This window comes from Dreissena polymorpha, chromosome 11, assembly GCF_020536995.1.
Source record: "Dreissena polymorpha isolate Duluth1 chromosome 11, UMN_Dpol_1.0, whole genome shotgun sequence".
NCBI lineage: Eukaryota > Metazoa > Mollusca > Bivalvia > Myida > Dreissenidae > Dreissena > Dreissena polymorpha.
Window position 1 is genome coordinate 32114733 of NC_068365.1, and position 19017 is coordinate 32133749.

General features: G+C 38.0%; 1 protein-coding gene across 1 annotated transcript; it reads left to right on the top strand.

Moving 5' to 3' along the window:
* The first annotated feature begins 9839 nt into the window (after positions 1-9839).
* On the top strand, positions 9840-18783 carry LOC127849735 (putative transporter SVOPL). Its single transcript, XM_052382485.1, has 10 exons — positions 9840-9888; positions 10013-10137; positions 11774-11899; positions 12489-12617; positions 14846-14999; positions 15242-15322; positions 16949-17142; positions 17499-17588; positions 18096-18209; positions 18414-18783. The coding sequence occupies exons 1-10, from the start codon at positions 9840-9842 to the stop codon at positions 18426-18428; spliced, it is 1077 nt and encodes a 358-aa protein (XP_052238445.1). The 3' UTR covers positions 18429-18783.
* Positions 18784-19017: the final 234 nt, after the last annotated feature.

Consider the following 19017-nt stretch of genomic DNA (forward strand, 5'->3'; position numbering starts at 1 on the left):
TAAATGTATAGTTATGTAAATTACATTAAAATAGAGCAATATTAAGTGTTGAATGATTGGTGAAAAGATCTTGTAAAATTCCCCTTTTCGCCGAAAACGACGTGAAATTCCCCCCTCTAAGGGCCCCGGCCCCAATCCCCCAAAGTGTAGCAAGGCTCTATGTATTTGTTCCAAGAGTTATTATTATCTTCACATTTATATAGCTCTCTCTGTTTATTATATATCCAAAACATGTTATTGCTGTTTCTCCTTAAAATAATACAGACAACACATTCCATAGAAATTTTCATTTGAACTTAAACTGTGAATAAGAGAGAAACAAAATAATATGTGCAAAAGTTTATACCATTTTATTTTGACAATACTGTGGGTCTTGTACGAAATTTTTGAAATAAAATACTATTGTAAAATATACAATTACATAGTTCAAACGTTGTGTTCTATATATAATTAATCATGCGAGTAAGTTATATACAGTCAGCAGAGTAATTCTACTAGAACAATTTAAATCCTTGCTACATGTGCTGTTTAATTCTTTATAATGCTTTCACTTAAGAAAATTGTCAATGAAATAAATCTATGTTCCTAGGTATATTGTGTCTTTTACCTCCATATTTTGTTGGGGCTAATGTGAAGCCAATGGACATGATAAAAAACCTAAGAAGATTACCGCCATACAATGTCACATACAAAATAATTATCACCTAACCCATGCGTTTTGAGAGAATAATATTGTTTAACTCTTTATTATATAAGTAAATATTACGCATGCGAAACAAGGACGGGTTATTTTTAACTCCAAATGTATTATTTGATCACACCTAGAAGAAGAAAACACTAACATGTTAAACACCAAATATTGAACCCCTGACCCTTGCGGTGTCTGTGTTGTTAGGGATTATCAAAGACATTAATCATTATAAATCAGTTGATCCGTAAGCGCAAACACTTTTGACCATGGAGACATGCTTTGAAGAAACTTAGCAAAGAACCACTATGTGGTTGGCATGCAACGCAACAAACCAAAGGGCCTTGCGGTTTTAGAGAATGAATATATTATTTATAGTTATAAGCAAAACAGTAACCCCGAGGGAGGGCAAATTTTCTGCATGATTTGAACAAACTTCAAAAAGAACCCCATAATGATGTTACACACTAAATATTGTAGTCATGCCTCTTGTGTTCACTTTACAGATATAAACACTATAACTCTCTTTGAATATAAAATGAAATGCAGCACATATTTTTATTAGTCTCTAACTCACGGTTTCTTAAATGAAATATTCACATTTTATGTACTAGAACTTTCACTACACAAAGTTTGGATCAAGATCAATTCAAGCGCAGTCTGATCAGGATCCAAAGTTTTCGCTTAACATCTTAAGTACTGACTGAATGACAATTATGTTGAACAGTTTGGATCCTGATCAGACTGCTCTTTTGGAGCCAAAATGGTCGCAATCGCCCTAAGGTCCAATTTCCTGTTATGTGGCTCTTTTTTTCATGATTGATACAAATTATCATGATATATGGCAAGTCTGTTGTATATTAAATAGTATTTTTAGTGTGCATATTCATTTCATGGATGGAAGTTACAAAGTTGGTTCTTATTTAAAGCTATTAAACAATTTAAAAAGTTTTCAATTCTTTTTTATTAAAGTCAAATGCATGCTATATTTGTTATAAACATACATATGATTAACACTCAACAAAAGTTTAACGATCACTATATAATACACTACACATCTGGGGCCGTATCCACAAAGATCCTGAGGGAGATTTTTGCCTAAGTTTAAATATTTTCTCCTTAATTTTCGCTATTTTCCCTTAATTTTGAAGATATTCCTAAAGTATTATCCACAAAACAAAATGCCCTTATGTTTTGCCTTAAGTCGGCATTTTCGCCTTAACTTTTAAGGAACCTCCGGAGGACCCTTAAATGTTAAGGAAAAAACTAACGTAGCGTCCATTTTAACGCGGAATCCTGTTTTCAAGGAAAGAAGTTAGAAAATCATCACAATCGGTGGGTGTATCTTATTTCTTTTGATAAATTTATCGATAGTGCAGTTGATTTAAATAGTAATTGTTTCTACCCGTTTATATTTGCGAGCGAGACAGGAAGTTGCAATGTTTACTTCCGTATGTAAAAAAATAAGGAATTGATCGAGGAAGTTTTCGCACGTTGGTTTCAAGCTGTTATTTTGTTATACAAATGTAAACACTGATTTAAAAGCAGTTGATGTGAAGTGTTTTTGTGTTTATGAAAGAATCATACTTGTTTGTTTGAGTCAGTAACGAGGAAAATCCGAAAATGTTGAATTGGGTTTACTGTCATTTCGTGGCATAGCCGTTTCGTACTCGTAGCTACGCATGTTCAGTTATTTCGTAAGCATTAATCGATCATTTTGTAACCAAATCGGTTATTTTTGTAACCAGTAATTAAAACTGATTGTGTTTTCTATTATCAATTCAATTGCCATTTTTAACGTTATGTTACAAAATGACAGACGCCCAATCCCCCCATTGTATTGAATTTGGAGATGAAAAAACAACATTGGCGTTTCGAAATATCCGGTCACCAAGATGATACAGTATGAAATAAAAGTTACAAATCGTGCTGGGCTTAATCTATACTATATCGGGACGAACACTGTTCCAGTATTTGTATGTACTTTGCCTTGCAAGATAATGAAAATCAATCCATAAATGGCAGGATATATTTGATGGTAAGTTACTTTTCTACCATATAGCAATTCATACAGTACATTGTGATATTTTCAACATTTTGGTTATACAGCTTGCAGCAAAATGGCAGTTCGGGAGTATCGTGAGCGAATTGACATTGCACAGTTGACCAATGATGATCTGTACAAGAGATATCGTGTGAACCATGCCACATTGGCTCAATAATTGCCCAGCTGGATGCTGCCTTAGCCCCCAATACTGACAGGAGCCACAGCCTTTCTACTGGCTACAAGGTCTTGATCACACTGAGGTACCTGGCTACCGGTGTGATACAGCTCAACACCGGTGATCTGCACTCTGTAGCTAAATCAAGTGTTTCGAGAGCAGTATCTCAAACACTTGATTCTGAGCTCCCAAAATGTTGTGAGGAGACATTAGATTCCCAACAACCATCGAGTCATTAAACAGGAATAAACAAGGATTTTTTCATATTGCTAGGTACTTCACTTTATAAGATATATATTGTATCCATTTCTGATAATGAAAATACTTGATTAATCCTATTATATAATAGGAATTTAATAATAATTGTGTTAAATTGTGCCCTTGCAACAGGTATTTGTTCAATTTATTAACAACTGCATTTTGGACGTTAGTTAGTGTCAGCGACTGCATTTTCTGCATGTTGTTTTAATTAGATTTCCAAATGTGATCGGTGTCACAGATGGGACTCATGTACAGATCCAGGCACCATCTATTGATGAGCCCATGTACGTGAACAGAATGGGTTACCATTCCATCAACACACAGGTAATGTTTCTTAAAATTGTGAACTATGTCACAAAGTGAATCGTATGTTGTAAACCATTGTGTTTTTAACAGATTGTGTATTCCCCATATGAAAAGACATTGTGCATTGTGATAAAACTCTTTTATTGTTTGACTTTCTTTTTGCACACACTGCCATTTAATTGTATTATTGTTGATTTTAACCCTTTTATTGTTTGACTTTCTTTATGATCACCGGTGTTGAGCTGTATCACACCGGTAGCCAAGTACCTCAGTGTGATCAAGACCTTGTAGCCGGTAGAAAGGCTGTGGCTCCTGTCATTATAGGGGGCTAAGGCAGCATCCAGCTGGGCAATTATATATGCCAATGTGGCATGGTTCACACGATATCTCTTGTACAGATCATCATTGGTCAACTGTGCAATGTCAATTCGCTCACGATATTCCCGAACTGCCATTTTGCTGCAAGCTGTATAACCAAAATGTTGAAAATATCACAATGTACTGGATGAATTGCTATATGGTAGAAAAGTAACTTACCATCAAATATATCCTGCCATGTATGGATTGATTTTCATTATCTTGCAAGGCAAAGTACATACAAATACTGGACCAGTGTTCGTCCCGATATAGTATAGATTAAGCCCAGCAAGATTTGTAACTTTTATTTCATACTGTATCATCTTGGTGACCGGATATTTCGAAACGCCAATGTTGTTTTTTCATCTCCAAATTCAATACAATGGGGGGATTGGGCGTCTGTCATTTTGTAACATAACGTTAAAAATGGCAATTGAATTGATAATAGAAAACACAATCAGTTTTAATTACTGGTTACAAAAATAACCGATTTGGTTACAAAATGATCGATTAATGATAACGAAATAACTGAAAATGCGTAGCTACGAGTACGAAACGGCTATGCTACGAAATGACCGTAAACCCAATTCAACATTTCCGGATTTTCCTCGTTACTGACTCAAACAAACAAGTATGATTCTTTCATAAACACAAAAACACTTCACATCAACTGCTTTTAAATCAGTGTTTACATTTGTATAACAAAATAACAGCTTGAAACCAACGTGCGAAAACTTCCTCGATCAATTCCTTATTTTTTTACATACGGAAGTAAACATTGCAACTTCCTGTCTCGCTAGCAAGGTTACAATACACTAAATGATCGCTTCATATAGGGCTGTACTCTCTAAAAAATATCATAGTTGACAGGAAGGCATGTTTTACACTTTTTACCATTATTCGGGTGTTATCTTGCGGAGATAATGGTAGGGCATGAAGCGGAGATAATGGTAGGGCATGAATAGGTGTTCACTACTGAATCCCTGAAATATGATACACTTGAAGACTATAGTAAACCATTGCACTAGAAAAGGTTACATTCCACTAAGAAACGTCCGAAAAAAAAAGTTGCAAAAACAGTCGATTTTGATTTGTGTCAAGTTCTTTCTTGCATTGTACATGACATATCTTTTTTATTGCATTAATCGATTCCGCTTAGAATGGGCTTTAAGAAAAGGTATGGTTATGGGGGTCTCTATGTGCAAAATGTTGCATTTATTTTCGCTCAAAGTTGTCGCTTTTACATTGAATTATATAGGAAAACTATATAGTGTATTATGACCAGCAAATATAAACGGGTAGAAACAATTACTATTTAAATCAACTGCACTATCGATTAATTTATCAAAAGAAATAAGATACACCCACCGATTGTGATGATTTTCTAACTTCTCTCCTTGAAAACAGGATTCCGCGTTAAAATGGACGCTACGTTAGTTTTTTCCTTAATATTTAAGGGTCCTTCGGAGGTTCCTTAAAAGTTAAGGCGAAAATGCCGACTTAAGGCAAAACATAAGGGCATTTTGTTTTGTGGATAATACTTTAGGAATATCTTCAAAATTAAGGGAAAATAGCGAAAATTAAGGGGAAAATATTTAAACTTAGGCAAAAATCTCCCTCGGGATCTTTGTGGATACGGCCCCTGGCGTGGTTAATGGTCTCTGTTGAAGCAATATAGTAAAATACATGCGAAAGGTGCTTTTACATATAAATATATAGAAAAATATGTTTACTATTATTATAAAAAGCATCCACAACAGTGTAATAAGATATAAAAAAAACACTTAAAGGTTATTGCAAGTATGCATAAGGTTCAATTGGCTTAATGTTAAATTTTCAAAAATAAAATAAATAATCAGTTTAAACAGTTTTATTTTTATTTTTTGGTATACTGCTCACTTTTCATGATTTTTTTTTAATTTGTATTTATCCCCCCGACTCAATTTTTTTGAAAAATTTCCCGTAAAACACATCAAATAAAAATGCTGGCCTAAAGATGATTTATTTTTGTATAATTGATAACTAACTTTACAGTATATCCGTCATCCAAAAGTGTAATATGCGTCCATATTTACTCAATATACATTTATAATGCCCCTCTGCGACATCTATTTGTGCTTTCTAAACGGATATCGATCATATCGCTAGCTAGCTAGTGTAGTGTACACTTCTGGTCGAGCTTTCAATCTGAGCTGCATCCTTCACATTAATATGACGTTCATTTACAAGTGGATTTTAGTCTTGTTGACGGTAGAATATTCTTCACCAGTAAGTTAAAAAGGCACGCTTTAAATCATAAATTTAATTGAATATACAGTAAAACTGCGATAACTCGAGATAGCACGGGACTGATCTCGATGCTCGAGTTATCGCAGGTTTCGAGTATTCCATGGTTTATACTATAACTTTTATTTGATTTCACTGTTTCGGTTGGTGATGCTAAACGTCTGACCGCAAACGCTTTATTTAGGTTACAATATACTAAATACTCGTTTCATGTAGGGCTGTACTTTCTTAAAAAAATATCATAGTTGACTCGAAGGCATGTTTTAGATCTTAGACAATTGTTCGGGTTTTATCTTCCGGAGATAATGGTAGGGTATAAATAGGTTTTCACGACCGAATCCCTGAAATATGATAAACTTGGAGACTCAGTAAAGCCTTGCACTGAAAAGGTTACATTCCACTAAGAAACGGCCGAAAAAAAGTTGCAAAAACAGTCGATTTTGATAAGCGTCAAGTTCTTTTTTGGTTCGAACATGACATATCTTTTTTATTGCATAAATCAATTCCGCTTAGAATGACCTTTGAGAAAAGGTATGGTTATGGGCGTCTCTATGTGCAAAATGTTGCATTTATTTTCGCTCAAGGTTGTCGCTTTTACATTGAATTATATATGGAAACTATTTAGTATATTGTGACCTTTACATGAAATACGGTGTTTGGAAAAGAAAAGGTTTTGTAAAAATCGCTTCAGGATACAATAAACTAAACAATTAGAATGATCGTTCATTCATTTAATGTCATGACAACTCAATGCATTTAATAATGTATATTATATTAAATCGAGTTTGATGTTGTTGTTTTTTCTACATCATGATGCGCGACACAAATACAAGCATTACGTGTCCATGTCAATAGAATTATATCAAAAATAATAGTGTCACGCATATTGATCTGCGACCGTCCACACTGAAACCGAACGGATGAAGCTGTATTGCTACTTAATTGTATTGTAGGCACACAGGAGCGGTTTTTCGAGGACGGCAATGTAGACATAAGGACGCGGTTGCCATGCGAGAGAAGGCGCTCCTCGTGCGATGCTGATCGGAAGTTCACGGTGGAGGAGGCAGTGGAGGTGCTGGGGGTCGGCTGGTTCCAATTCCGTCTATGGGCCATTACGGGGCTCTTTTCTGTACGTATTGCAGTGTAGTGTAAATCATCATGTTGTTTGTTTGTGGGGTTATAAGGAATGCGTATACAAAATATTATTGAGCCACCATAAGAGATACAAGCTGTTAAATGAATTGATAATCGTTAACACCTTCTAAAATTCTGTTTGTAAAATATAAGTGAATGAATACGTTTCTAGTACAAATCCAATCCCTACAAATTCCGATAATGTAAACCATTAAACATGTAATAACAATGACAATTTAAATGCGACGTTCAATATATGAACATGGTACTACAAGTACTTTGTTTATTCTTGTAAGTTTACCTTATGGTCTGCGATTATTTTGAAATATTTTAAATGTAATCGAGACACTACTAGTATTGCTTACCGGTATAGTCTAATCAGGTTTTACCAGCCTGTCCTAAGTAACACATCTCAGAGATATGTTGTAAATCTAAACGTTGTATCTATTAAGTGTGAGCCGCGCTCTAGGAAAACCGGGCTTATCAGGGACGACAATTTCCGCCTATACTGGATTTTTCGTTTAGGAGAGACTTCCTTTAAACAGAGAATTCCATAAAAGCGGAATGTGGGAAAGTGTCGTGATTGGTAAGCCTGTGCGGACTGCACAGGCTAATCTGGGACGAAAATTTATGCATTAAACCAGCTTCTCCAAGAGCGCGGCTCATTATTATATAACAAACTCGTAAAGGTTCCTATTCATAAGCGCAAAGAAGCAACTTTTTATGAAACATGTCCAAACACATGTAAGTAGATATGGGGATTTGATTTCAATTAAAAAAGGTCAAAACGCAGAAAATTAAACGAATTAAACAAGAACGAAATCTGACAAACTCGGGAAACCGAAAAAAACAAACTCATTTTGTTCGACACGTGTAAGCTTTCTGCTGTTTGTAGATGGCGGACGCATGCGAGATGATGTTGCTGGCGGTCCTGTCGCCCAAGCTGCGCTGCCAGTGGGGGCTGTCACAGACGCAGGTGGCGCTCATCACAACGGTACCATAGCACACAGCACACAGCTAGGGTACCGTTGTACTAAGCTACTAACGCAATTCGTAGACTTACGCACATATTTTAAATTCAGTATAGTTCCTTCAAATTCTTGCTACATTGACATATGGTATGTTTTAATGAAATTCATAATATAATAATACATTGCAAGTAAAACTTAATATGCATCAATCTAAAATAAATGAAATTCAATGATTTTAAACCATGTGCGTAAGATTTGCGTAAGTTGCTTAGTTAAACGGTACCGTCTTTTGGAAACTTATGTCTCTTTTGTCCACATTGAATTAGTTTGTATTGAATTTTATTCCCCCACTTAGTGGGAGGCATTAAGCATCAATCAATTCGAACGTACCGAAATTTTGTATACTCAAATATACTGAAAGCTGGGGTAAATTCGCACAAAGTCTGAAAACGAAATGATCTTAATAGGTTAGTGATCGTAAAGGAAGGAAGTTTGGCTGCGACCAATTTTGGCAGATATATGGCCCTTTTTATGTTTTCCATTTGTAATATTTAATCCCCGAAATTATGTGTACTCGAGTTTGAAGAACTTGTGTGATAGTAATCGTGTAGGAATGAATGTGGGCTGTGGGAAATTTTAGCAGATTTATGGCCCTTTGTCATGATGTCCACTGTGGAATATATACGTTTTAAAATTGATTCTAATAAATTTAAAAGTTTCGACCTTACTGCGGTACTCTACTGAAAGTTAAAAGCCTGTAGTTGATTGCTCCTCAGATGAGCGTCGTTCTGGGAAAACTGGGCTTAATGTATGTGCGTAAAGGGTCATCAAAGATTAGCCTGTGCAGTACGCACAGGTCAATCATGTACGATACTTTCCAGTTTTATGGAATTGTTCGTTTACAGAAGTATATTCTAAATGAATATCCAGTTTAGGCGGAAAGTGTCGTCCCTCATTTGCATGTGCGGACTGCACAGGCTGCTCTGGAACGACCCTTTACGCAAGGCTGATCCGGAACGACACTTTACGCACACGTATTAAGCCCTGTTTTCCAAGAGCGAGGCTCCTATATATTGAACTTTCCAAACAAATCGGAAAGAATAATTACCAAATAAAACTTCTTATAAACTATAGTTCATGCAAATATTTGAATACTTACCAGTGACTTCCAACTACTTAAATGCCCAAATATGTTTTACAGGTCGTGTTCATAGGGATGGGGACAACGTCGCCGTTCTGGGGAATACTGGCCGACAGGTTTGGCCGGCGAAATGTGAGCGCATTCGTGAGAAGCCAGAGTAACAGCAGTCCGCACATTCTAATCAGGAACGACGCGTTCCGCCTAGACGAGATTTTCGTTTAGAAGTGACTTCCTTTAAACGAACAATTCAATAAAAGCGGAAAGTTTCGTACTTGATTAGCCTGTGCGGAATGCACGGGCTTATCTGTGACGATACTTTACGAACATGCATTAAGCCCGGTTTTCCCAGAGCGTGGTCCATGTCATTGTACAACGTTTCTGTATGCAAACCGTTGAATGTTATTATAAAGACTAACTTAATGTGCGAAATAGAAAATATACATTTGTATGCAAACACGAGACGTCTTTAAAAAATGCTACTATATCAGTTGCAGCATTACTATTATTTTACTAGCATAATCAGTTATAAACACACTTCAACACATATCACCACGGTTGTTGTTGTTGAAAGGTTATTTCTTTACAAAGGAGAACTCTTTACAATCAAAAGGCAAAGAAATCATAAATGTTCCTTTGCTCTTTTCAGAATCTAATGCTTGCGTCGGTTGTCGTTTGGTACTTCGGTCTGCTGACGTCATTCAGTCCGTCCTATTTCTGGATTCTTCTGCTGCGGGGACTTGTGGGTGCGGGGATTGCTGGCATGCCGCATGGGTACGTGAATGCCTATATGAATCGCGTCAGGCGAAAATGGGTCCTATATCATATGCGGCCAGCGTAGCTCCAGATCAGTCTACGAATTCCCGCAGTCAGGTCGGGAGCTACACTGGCCCATATCAAATATTATCATACTAAAAGATTTAATCTTTTAATTACGTATCAAAACTGAGTATTGGAACAAAACTAAATTGTCTTAGTTTCTCATTATTTTGGTATGAACACTGGCAAAATTTACTCTGCAAATTATAATAGCGAACATTTGAAACTTATGATTTTTTCTTTACATGCATTCACCGTTATTTCTAAATATATATGTGGGAATGGGTGTATGCTTTACACATCACTGGACGAAATATAAATCTTGTTGTGGAATTATCCGTATAGTATACAAAAATGTTGCATGTTGGTAGGTTATTAGTCTAATTCAGTCTTAAACCATTCATAATAAGTAATGGAAATCTTGCATAGACAAGTCTACACGGTGACTTGTGTGACTCTCTTAGGAATAACTTATTTAATTATGTGGCATACGTTACCTGTTGATACTACAGTACGTCCATACTTACGACGTTGTTATTTCTGTTCTCCTTTCATGAGGCCTATGTGAAGAAGCAATTTAGTTTCAGATAGAAACAGATTAATAAGATTCTATTTTTAGTTGTATTACCGGTAATGAGAGATTTCTCTGCCTTATATTTTACAATATTGAACTGATTCGAAAACGACGTAGTTTATCTGCCTAGTAAGACATTCGAACATAAATGCCTTTGCTTTTTGTATTTGTTTTCTCCTTCTATTATTTTAGGTACACACTACTAACTGAATATCTTTCACAGAAGTACAGGGCCAAAATTCTTATATTTGGATCGGTGGGCTAAATTTCGTTGTCCTTAAACTTAAGAATTCATATTTCAAGAAAATGGAATCAAATATCACTGTCGGGCGTGTCCCATTTTTATTGTAACAAGTCTGGCCTTGCAGAAGGTAACTATAATACGGTCTTATACGTTATTGGGAAAAGAATCCTTGTTGAGAAAGCTGCTAACTTTTAATGTTGTAAACCAATATGTTTTGAACATTTCCAACAAACGGTTAATAATTCCTAGCAAAAAAAAACTGGTGTTTCTTTCAAAGGAAACATTCATCAGTTGACATTGTTCATTGACTTTTCTCCCAAGCTTTACCGCGAAAGCGAAATTGGTTGTGAACAATTTATTAACAGTTAAAGACGTGCCACCCATGCACCCAGCACTGAATCAAGCCTTACATTGATTAGCGCATGTTGAAACGGAAATAAACATCTATGAATAAACTTGTCAGAACTCCAAACATATCAGAGCTTCGCTCTGGGTAAACTGGGCTTAATGCATGTGCGTTAAGCGTCGTTCCAGATTAGCCAGTGCAGTCCGCAAAGACTAATCAAGGACGACACTTTCCTCTTTTTTGGTATTTTTTGTTTAAAGAAAGTCTCTTCTTAGCGAAAATCATGTTAAGGCGGAAAGTGTTGTCCATGATTAATCTGGGACGACACTTAAGGCACATGCATTAAGCCACGTTTTCCCACAGCGAGGCCCATTCGTATTCATATTAAGACCACTTGTATTCTATTGTATTTTGTCGGTGTCCGCAGGTGTGCTGGGCCACGGGCACGATGTTCGAGATCACCCTGTCTGCCATCGTGATCCCGCGGCTTGGCTGGAGGTGGCTCCTCGCTCTGTCCTCTATACCCTGTTTCGCCATCATCGTCCTCTTCCGGGTAATAACAAAACGCGTAACAGGGACATTCACTTATTTATTCGAAGCCATGCACTAACAGTTCACAAACATATGACTTGTCATCGTCGTACATCCACTGTCAATCCACATTCAAATTCGGAATTCATGCTAAACTATATTATATATGTTCAGGAAATGGACGTCATGGAAACTGACGCATTTTTAATAGAATATGTTAGTAGGTAAGTGTGTGAAATAAGATGTCGCTTTTTTCGTAAATATAATATTGTTTTATCACAAAAAATAAATAATTTATGCAATAATATAAATCCGATAAGCATGTATGGATGCAATAATTTCTATGTTTACATGTTTCTATATATTTGACATCACTTGTATATCAGAAGATTAAATGTATTTATGGCCGTTGGCCATACGATCCAATTAATTATATTGGTAGTGGGTATTGGTATTAGTGATATTTGTTTATCTTCAGTTTTAGTGTGAGTATCATTTAAGTATCTTAACCATTATGTATTTTCTGAGCACTTAACAATACAGATAAGTTTCCTTCATTCCACGGGTAGACCTATAGTTCTTGTTTTTATTCGGTCTTGTGTTCGGTTCAGTACCTGCCGATGTCGGCCCGGTACCTGGTGGGCGCTGGACGCAAGGAGGAGGCGTTCAGGATACTGCAGTCCATCGCCAAGATCAGCAAAACGCAACTTCCAGAGGGCGAACTGGTTGAGGAAATGCAGGTCAGTGTCTTATATTTATTAAAAAGTGAAAGGCCAGTTTCATAATTGAGATTAATCGTATCATCACTTTGAGGTATTTTTTTAACTGGCACCAATGTACATTTGACAAAAGCACACGACAAAGCAAATGGAAAAAGCATGTATGCGAATCGTCATGCAAATATTGGTACTGTGCCTTACGCGACCAACGTATCTCCAGACCAGTCTTCGCAATTGGTCCTGTGCCATACGCGACCAGCGTATCTCCAGACCAGCCTTCGCAATTGGTCCTGTGCCTTACGCGACCAGCGTATCTTCAGACCAGCCTTCGTAATTGGTCATGTGCCTTACGCGACCAGTGTATCTCCAGACCAGCCTTCGAAATTGGCCCTGTGCCATACGCGACCAGCGTATCTCCAGACCAGCCTTCGCAATTGGTCCTGTGCCTTACGCGACCAGCGTATCTTCAGACCAGCCATCACAATTGGTCCTGTGCCTTACGCGACCAACGTATCTCCAGACCAGCCTTCGAAATTGGTCCTGTGCCATACGCGACCAGCGTATCTCCAGACCAGCCTTCGCAATTGGTCCTGTGCCATACGCGACCAACGTATCTCCAGACCAGCCTTCGCAATTGGTCCTGTGCAAACGCGACCAACGTATCTCCAGACCAGCCTTTTCAATTGGTCCTGTGCCATACGCAACCAGCGTATCTCGAGACCAGCCTTCGCAATTGGTCCTGTGCCATACGCGACCAGCGTACATCCAGACCAGCCTTTGCAATTGGTCCTGTGCCATACGCAACCAGCGTATCTCCAGACCAGCCTTCGCAATTGGTCCTGTGCCTTACGCGACCAGCGTGTCTCCAGACCAGCCTACGCAATTGGTTCTGTGCCATACGCGACCAACGTATCTCCAGACCAGCCTTTACAATTGGTCGTGTGCTTACGCGACCAGCGTATCTCCAGACCAGTCTTTACAATTGGTGCTGTGCCTTACGCGGCCAGCGTATCTCCAGACCAGCCTTCGAAATTGGTCCTGTGCCTTACGCGACCAGCGTATCTTCAGACCAGCCTTCGCAATTGGTTCTGTGCCTTACGCGACAAGCGTATCTTCAGACCAGCCTTCGCAAGTGGTCCTGTGCCTTACGCGACCAGCGTATCTCCAGACCAGCCTTCGCAATTGGTCCTGTGCCTTATGCGACAAGCGTATCTTCAGACCAGTCTTCGCAATTGGTCCTGTGCCATTCGCGATCAGCGTATATCCAGACCAGCCTTCGCAATTGGTCCTGTGCCTTGCGCGACCAGCTTATCTTCAGACCAGCCTTCGCAATTGGTCCTGTGCCTTACGCGACCAGCGTATCTCCAGACCAGCCTTCGCAATTGGTCCTGTGCCATACGCGACCAACGTATCTCCAGACCAGCCTTCGCAATTGGTCCTGTGCCTTACGCGACCACCGTATCTCCTGACCAGCCTACGCAGTTGGTCCTGTGCCTTACGCGACCAGCGTATCTCCAGACCAGCCTACGCAAATGCGCAGCCTGGTCAGGAGCTACGCTGTTCGCTGAAAAGTCAAGCACAGTTTCGTGGTCTCATTAGAGGACAGGGTAGTTCATGACCAGACTGCGCATGAGCATGCTGGTCTGGAGATACACAGCCGCATATTACTTGAGACCCATTTTCACATCACAAGGCTTCTATGGTCACCTTTTAGAATGGTCACCCCAAAGCATAGAATTGTAGTTGAATGTGGTTGTCAGAATCGTTTTCTGAGTTTTTCTTGTTTTTATCGTGCAGTAAAAGGAATGACAAGTATTGTTGTGAGTTGATGACTGTTGCCATTAAACCATATTTCAAACGGTGGGTTGTCCTTTCTATGAATTCAGAAGCTCAACGAATTTAACTGCAGTAAATAATAATAGGTAACTGAATGTTAAGCCATAAAAAGAGAGTACAACACGTGGTGAAATATTTCAATGAAATATGTTTGAGACTTGGTAATATTATCAAGCCATAATTTTTTTATTTAAGGATAACTTCTTGTACTGAGTAACTGAGCTACTGAGTAGCTATATTCATGTGTAAAATGCATGCCGAGTTTAAGCATGGTTAACACTTTTATACACAGATCGTTTGAATATTTCCCGAGTTTCCCTACACTCGGAACCAATAACCATCTCTTGTCGCAGTAAATGGGTCTCGGCGGTTGGCTATCATTAGTTAGACACGCATTCCGCTCTTTTTCCCAGGACCAAAGAGGGCACCCGAAGCTCCTGTTTTCCCGCTCTTACCTCCGTACGACGCTACAACTGTGGGTCCTGTGGTTCGGGACTGCCCTCACTTATTATGGAATGGTTCTGGCCAGCGCTGAGATACTTCAACTGCACAACGCCAAGACCGCAGGTAAGAACGTGCATCGCGTGTTGTTGCATATTGAGCCGTATGATGCGAGAATCAATATGCAACAACACGCGATGCACGTTCTTATTATCTTTATTATTATTTAACATAAATAAAAAATAATGATTATAATCATACCGATAACATATACAGTAAAGGATAGTAATAAGTGAAAAATAATACATGAATAAGACATCGCTAAACTGAACAATTGCTTTAAGTGAAATTTTGTATTTCTATGATAGGTGGGCAGACGTGCAAATGCATTGGACTGAAAACTGACGACTATGTCTCCATGATCTTCAGTACTCTTGGAGAATACATTTGTGAGTTGTAGGGATTCAAAACCGCACTTGACAGCGGGTTTATTTTGGAATCGTTCTGGGAAAACTGGACTTAATGAAGGTGCGTAAAGTGTCGTCCCAGATTAGCCTGTGCCGTCCGCACAGGCTAATCAGCGACAACACTTTCCGTTTAAATTGGATTTTTGTTAAGAACATACTTTCCTTAAACAACAAATACCATAAAAGCGGAAAGTATCGTCCCTGGTAAGCCTGCGCGGACTGCACAGGCTTATCCGGGACGACACTTTACACACATGCATTAAGCTCAGTTTTTCCAGAACGAAGTTCATTTAAATCAGTTTCCAAATGAATGCAATAAAAAAAAACATGGAGAACGCAGTTAAAAAATATACTTGTATAAAGATTATTGTGGAATCAAATCGCAATGAATATTGATATATATATATATGTAAGCGTGGCACCGTGGAAAAGATGAGACATTTGCTTGTGTTTTTTTCTTTTGTTGTTTCCACGACAAAGTAACTCGTTTCTTATTAATTCGTCCACACGACTTAATAAGTAACTATCGGGACCAAGTTATTAAGCCGTGGTAAAGACATATCTACCTCTTTGGACCGACTTTGGAACTCGTCAAAACGCCTTTACTTATTCGTGGAAACGACATAACTAACTCGTGGTAACGACCTATGTAAGCAATGAAAATACATGCTGTTTGACGCATGTTTCGAAATGGCTGATGCAGGTATAATTTCGGATGATATAAATCGGACAGATTTGCATTTAAATGGTTTCAGACTAATTGTATTCTGATTTATTGATAACCGGTATGTTGTTACCACGATTTAATGATCTCCTTCCCACCCACGAGTTATCTCGTTTGGACGACTAATAAATTCGTTACCACTAGTTAGAGTTACTTATATTGTTCTCACGACTTACTAAGTCGTTATTAAGCCTTTCACACGAGGAAGTTATCTCGTCCCCATGGCTAGTTAAGTCTTACCCACTAGTAACTTATCCATGGTCACGAGTTACCCAGTTTTGATAACGACAGAAATGAAAACGAGCAAATGTCACATCTGTGCCTCCTTAGCTTAGTGTTAGAGTTCTTTAGTTTATATGTGAACAACAGTATTTTCATATTTTCTCTGCAGGGAATTCATTTAAAAGAAGTTGTAGATTTTCATCAACCTTGAACTCAACCATTAACTCGTACAAAAAATATGTATTATAAGACTTAAGTGCAAGAACGACGTTAAAGAATCTTGTACGCTGATTAGTATAATATGATTTGATATATTAAGTATCCTAATTATAACATTTGCAACATTCTAAAATGATTTTTAGACAAAGAAAAAGTTTTATTTTTTCATTCCGCTTCGTGAATTAAAATATATAATATATATCATAAGAATTTATGACATCGAAAATTTTCATTTTGGTATTCTGTTAACGGGTTCCTTCAATTAATATAAAACGACGAAGATGTATACTTAAACAAAAAATTCCAGTTACTTATGGAATTGATAAGTGATTTACAAGTATTCACTGCGTTTGTCGGGAAAATATATATTTTAAGATTCTCACTCGTGGAATTAATAGAATCGACATTTTACTGAATCGATGACGTATCCTATGTAACTTCAGCGTTGCCGCTCAACATGCTCCTCATCGACGTCATCGGGCGACGCTACACGGGCGCCGTGAACTTTGTCGGCTGCAGCGTGTTCTTCCTGCTTATCCAGGTGCACGTGTCCCAGGAGGTGCTCACGTTCTTCATCTTCATGGTGCGAGGCTTCTCCACTGGCATCTTCAACTTCGTCTATATCTACACGACGGAAGTACGTGGGTATGCATGTGTAGTGCGGTTGTAGTTTTCTTTACATAAGGTATATTTTTTTCAAGGTGTTTTCATTGGCTTTACTATAAAATGATCAATGTGAGGAAAAATAATGAAAATTATGCTTATGTCAAAAGAAACAGACGCATTTTTTATTGGAATGATTATGCAGATGACGATGACGCTATCAAAAGTGGTAGTTATGACGCGACCGCGACGCCGTTGAAGTAGAAGACAATTTGTATGCATATCTTCGTGTGCGGATGAAAAGGCAAAGGAGCATCATGGGAACACTGAGGATGATCGAAATGATTGTTATCGCAATAGTGACTTTGGTATTGCAATGTTTATCTTCAGGTTTACCCAACATCTATACGAGCGTCTGGTCTAGGTACCTCGTCCACGTGTGCCAGGGTTGGAGCTATGATTACTCCATTTCTTGCCCAGGTAATAATATATTACAAAATCATTTATTTATCTGCGTGTGTTGTTTTTTTTAAACCCTAGACAGTTTTTTTCCTCAAAAATTTATGTGAAATTTCTGGTCTTCACGTTTACTTTATTAAAAAAAAACGCTTAGAAAAACAATGTATTTATCGATGTGTTTTTTATTTTGTAATAAAATACTTTACAACATTAATATTGGAATATTGTGTTAACGAGGGTTAGTATCTATTTGCTTGTAGGTTTATTAAAAAAATCAAGCGACAATGATTAGTGTGTATTTGAGCCTCGTTCTGGGAAAACTGGGCTTAATGCATGTCCGGGACGACACTTTCCACCTGAACTTGATTTTCGTTTAGAAGAGACTTCCTTGAAACGAAAAATTCCATAAAAGTGTCGTCCCTGATTAGAATGTGCAAACTGCACAGGCTAATATGTAACGGCACGTAACGCACATGCATTAAGCCCGGTTTTCCCAGAACGAGGCTCATTTTATGGTTCCTATACCAGGTGCTCTTGGACGCCTCTCTGTCGGCAGCTGTGTGGGTTTATGCCTGCATATGTTTCGTGTGCGCTGCGGTGGCCGCCTTGTTGCCCATAGAAACCAAGGGAAGGGCATTGCCGGTAGGCAGACACAATATTGTTAACCTTACACTTTATTATATTTAAATCGTTTTTGTTGCATTGTTAGTAATGTGTTGTTATAAATTTGGAGGTAAACTCGATAAAACCGCGCGACACACGTATTTGCTATTTATGATTCGGTATACTATTAAGGCAATGAAAATATGCATTGAATTTGAAATCATTGAGATTTTTCTCTTTCAGCAAATAGTAACATGAGACAGTTTCAAGAACACGGACTGACGTCATCGCCCGATAAACCGGACATTGTACAGCACAACAAGACCATATCGCAGTGTGAATACAGTTTGTGTTATGTTTCATGACGAGACACTTGTTTTTGTTGTTGTATTCTATAAATTCAATTAAGGTCTTAGAAAGTTCATAACGGTGACAATGTCAAATTTCTACACTGCGTCACAATCACCTCTAGCTACCATGGCGTCAGCAATAGCAACGCTTGACCCGATCTCGTTTCCAAGGGCGGCTTAAAAAATCACGTGGCAAAATACATGATATTGTAAAAGTGTGTATACTACAAATCTGTTTACTTATATGCTTCTATAGCGTATGCATAACTAGGACATTTGTGAGTCTGCGAAAAAGGCATTATTTTCTATGAAATTACGTAAATAATTCCAGCAGTAGAAGATTCCATATGCCATTATAATTATTGCTAAAATGCAAATTGAATAATCGCAAGACAAAATGTATTTTGATGTATTTGTTTACTACTGATACTTTTTTTCCCTCTAAATGCCCCCAGCATCTACTGATGCCGGAAAGCATATAGCGATATACCGTCCGT

Coding starts and splice junctions, on each gene's coding strand:
- LOC127849735 (XM_052382485.1), top strand. CDS start 9,840: ATGCTACTATATCAGTTGCAGCATTACTATTATTTTACTAGCATAATC. Junction 17,143..17,498: donor TCTATATCTACACGACGGAA/GTACGTGGGTAT, acceptor GTTTATCTTCAG/GTTTACCCAACATCTATACG. Junction 17,589..18,095: donor TTACTCCATTTCTTGCCCAG/GTAATAATATAT, acceptor TTCCTATACCAG/GTGCTCTTGGACGCCTCTCT.